The sequence below is a fragment of the Electrona antarctica genome (assembly GCF_951216825.1).
Source record: "Electrona antarctica genome assembly, chromosome: 8".
Lineage (NCBI taxonomy): Eukaryota > Metazoa > Chordata > Actinopteri > Myctophiformes > Myctophidae > Electrona > Electrona antarctica.
Genome location: NC_136789.1, coordinates 5,224,035 through 5,226,633, shown reverse-complemented (window position 1 = coordinate 5,226,633; position 2,599 = coordinate 5,224,035). Strand labels below are relative to the sequence as shown.

General features: G+C 46.2%; 1 protein-coding gene across 1 annotated transcript in view; it reads right to left on the bottom strand.

Moving 5' to 3' along the window:
- Positions 1 to 2,599, bottom strand: part of med13a (mediator complex subunit 13a) — an 85,532-nt gene that overhangs the window by 18,751 nt on the left and 64,182 nt on the right. Inside the window, exons 14-15 of the mRNA XM_079508629.1 lie at positions 2,411 to 2,599; positions 509 to 705 (exon numbers count right to left, since the gene is read on the bottom strand). The exon at positions 2,411 to 2,599 is cut by the window's right edge and continues 23 nt beyond it. Of these exons, the coding sequence (XP_079364755.1) occupies positions 509 to 705; positions 2,411 to 2,599 (386 nt within the window). The remainder of the gene's footprint in view (positions 1 to 508; positions 706 to 2,410) is intronic.

Genomic DNA, 2,599 nt, shown 5'->3' with positions numbered 1-2,599 from the left:
CACCCAAACACGGTGAAATAGCACAGATTGGCAATTCCGTACATACAATACTAGTGAAAGAGGTTTTTGTTTCCTAGGCGTGTATGTACGGAATTGCCAATCCGTGCTATTTCACCATGTTTGGGTGAGATCGGGCTGAAAAACAATTGGTGAAAGGAGCGGTTCTTAGCTGGTTAAACTGATACGGCCTTCCTCAGTGTTGACAACGCTGAGGAAGCCTTGCCAGGCCGAAACGCGTACGTTGTCTGCTCGTCAGAGGTTAATAAATCTTGTGAAAAGGACATATATTGAGTGCTGGCATTTTCTTAATTTTATCATGCATCATCGAGCCTTGCACCTAGAAGCATTGCTTCTCTACCTGGAGTGTTGCGGGTTGTCTGCTTCGGCAGTACTTTCTTCTCTATTGCAGTTATATCAAATATCAAAGCTGTGGAACTAACTGAACATACTTTTTCTTTCTCATTTGGGACGAGTCTCATTCAAAGCGGTGGCACAAACATGGCTGTACCTGTCCTTGTTGAGGAAGGTCATGATGGGCACAGGGTTGAGCAGTTCCCTGCCCATGGTCCAGCTTGGTCTGTAGATACACTCCTCTGGCACCTTGATGGGGGGCAGACACTGGCTGGGTAGCGTCCTCAGAGGGGCAAACATCGAACAGCCCACAAATGCTTGGCACAGCTCTGGTTTGTACACAAATGAATAGTCCTGAGGAAGACAAGAAGGCACAGCAAGGGCGATGAGCACATAGAAGTAAAATATTATACAACTAGAAAAAGTGCCCCTCGGGGCACAGGTCTCCACCAGGGCAGGTCAGGTTGTGGCCTCCTGGTGGCGATATAATAGGCCAATGTGAAAAGGGTGCCATTTCTTCATACGCCTTTGATAGCAATTGGATGATTTGAGACATTTTATTCCAAAAATGTGTTTTGCAAAAATCAACCTGTTGGTGGCGCTATAACAGGCCAATGTGAAAAGGGTGGGATATATTCCTCAGCCTAGAAAGAAAATGTGTGAAAGATTTCACGTAAATTGCATGCTGCCCACTTTGACAGACTGGCATGGCTTAGGGTCGACGACAGAGTACAGCATCTTGCAATGGGTCTGGTCCACAAGATTCGATACTCCACCAAGATACCCATGTACCTGTCTAGATACTTCCTTAATGTTAACGAAGTCCACACCCACAACACCAGAGGGAGTGCAACGAACCATGTACAACCCAGATTCGGCACAAACAAGGGACTAAATTCTTTTCGCTCCTATGCCACCACAATGTGGAACGCCCTACCAACAGTCATTAAGACATGCGAATCCCTTGACTCCTTCAAAACCGCTCTCAAAGGGCACCTACGGATGGCTGAAATCCCCCCCCACCGGAATATGATATATCGGACAGATCCGACTTGAGCACATGACCATAGAGATACTGTGTAACGATTTGTGAGATTTTTGGACAGAATCTGGAGGAGTAATATAAGAAAATGTGTTTTACAAAAGTCGGCCTCCTGGTGGCGCTATAAAAGGCAGATGCGGAAAATGCAGATCAAAGGTTTGTCCTTGGCCTCTAGGGAGTGTTCATGCAACGTTTCACGCAGATCGGTGCAGTTTCAGGTAAAAAATGTGAAAAGCTTCCTCATGGTGGCGCTATAACAGGCCGTTCTGGAAAATGTGGGGCAGAGGTTCATCGTTGGCATCCAGGGAGTGTGTTTGCAAAGTTTGGCATCGACCGGGTTAACGGTGCCGGAGATTAGCTGGTAACGGACGGACAGAAGGACGGACACACACACACACACACACACACACACACACGGACGGAGTGCAAAACATACTCTCTCCCCATGCCTTTGGCCTGGTGGAGACAATAATAGAGGTATGACCGTACAGAAACATTTTGGTCCCTCAGTTTTTAAACCACGTTTTCTTTTCTCTTTCTTTTCTTTTTCTGGTGACTTACTTAAACAAGAAATATTTAATTATCAACTTTTGTAATCAACGGTTCAACTCTGGGTCTCTTTACTGATCACAAACAGTAATCAAAATATCTCTCTTTCTCTCGCACACACACACGCACGTCGCACACGCACAACCATCATCAAGGTCCATGTGCAGGGAGAGGGACAGAGTCAAAATGTGTAATACTCCATTACCTTTATGTATTGTGAACTTGAAAAAAATGTACATGTTGCCACTACAGCAACACTTTGGATGCTTGGTAGGGACTTGGTAAAACTTTGTTCAGTAGGACAATTTTTGTCCTAGCGTTATGTTCTGACTGTCCAATAAAAGTAGCAGTAGTGTGGTAGTTTTTAGACCAGAGTGGTTAAACTACACCTGAATATATTGACGGACCCTACTTTGAGAACCACTGCTGTGGTGGACTACAGACAGATCAAGCAAGCCATAGCCTCACCTTGATCTCAGAGGGCTTTGGGCTGCAGAAGCTCTCCTCCACCTCGATCTTGAAGTGGCCACTGAGCGAAGTGTTGCCATCCAGCGAGGTCATACCCGGGTTGGGCTCCATGCTGCCGTATTCCTTGCTGCACATGTTCATGGGAGAGTATCCCATGATGTGCTGCTCTAGCGAGGGAGGCGTGGGAAA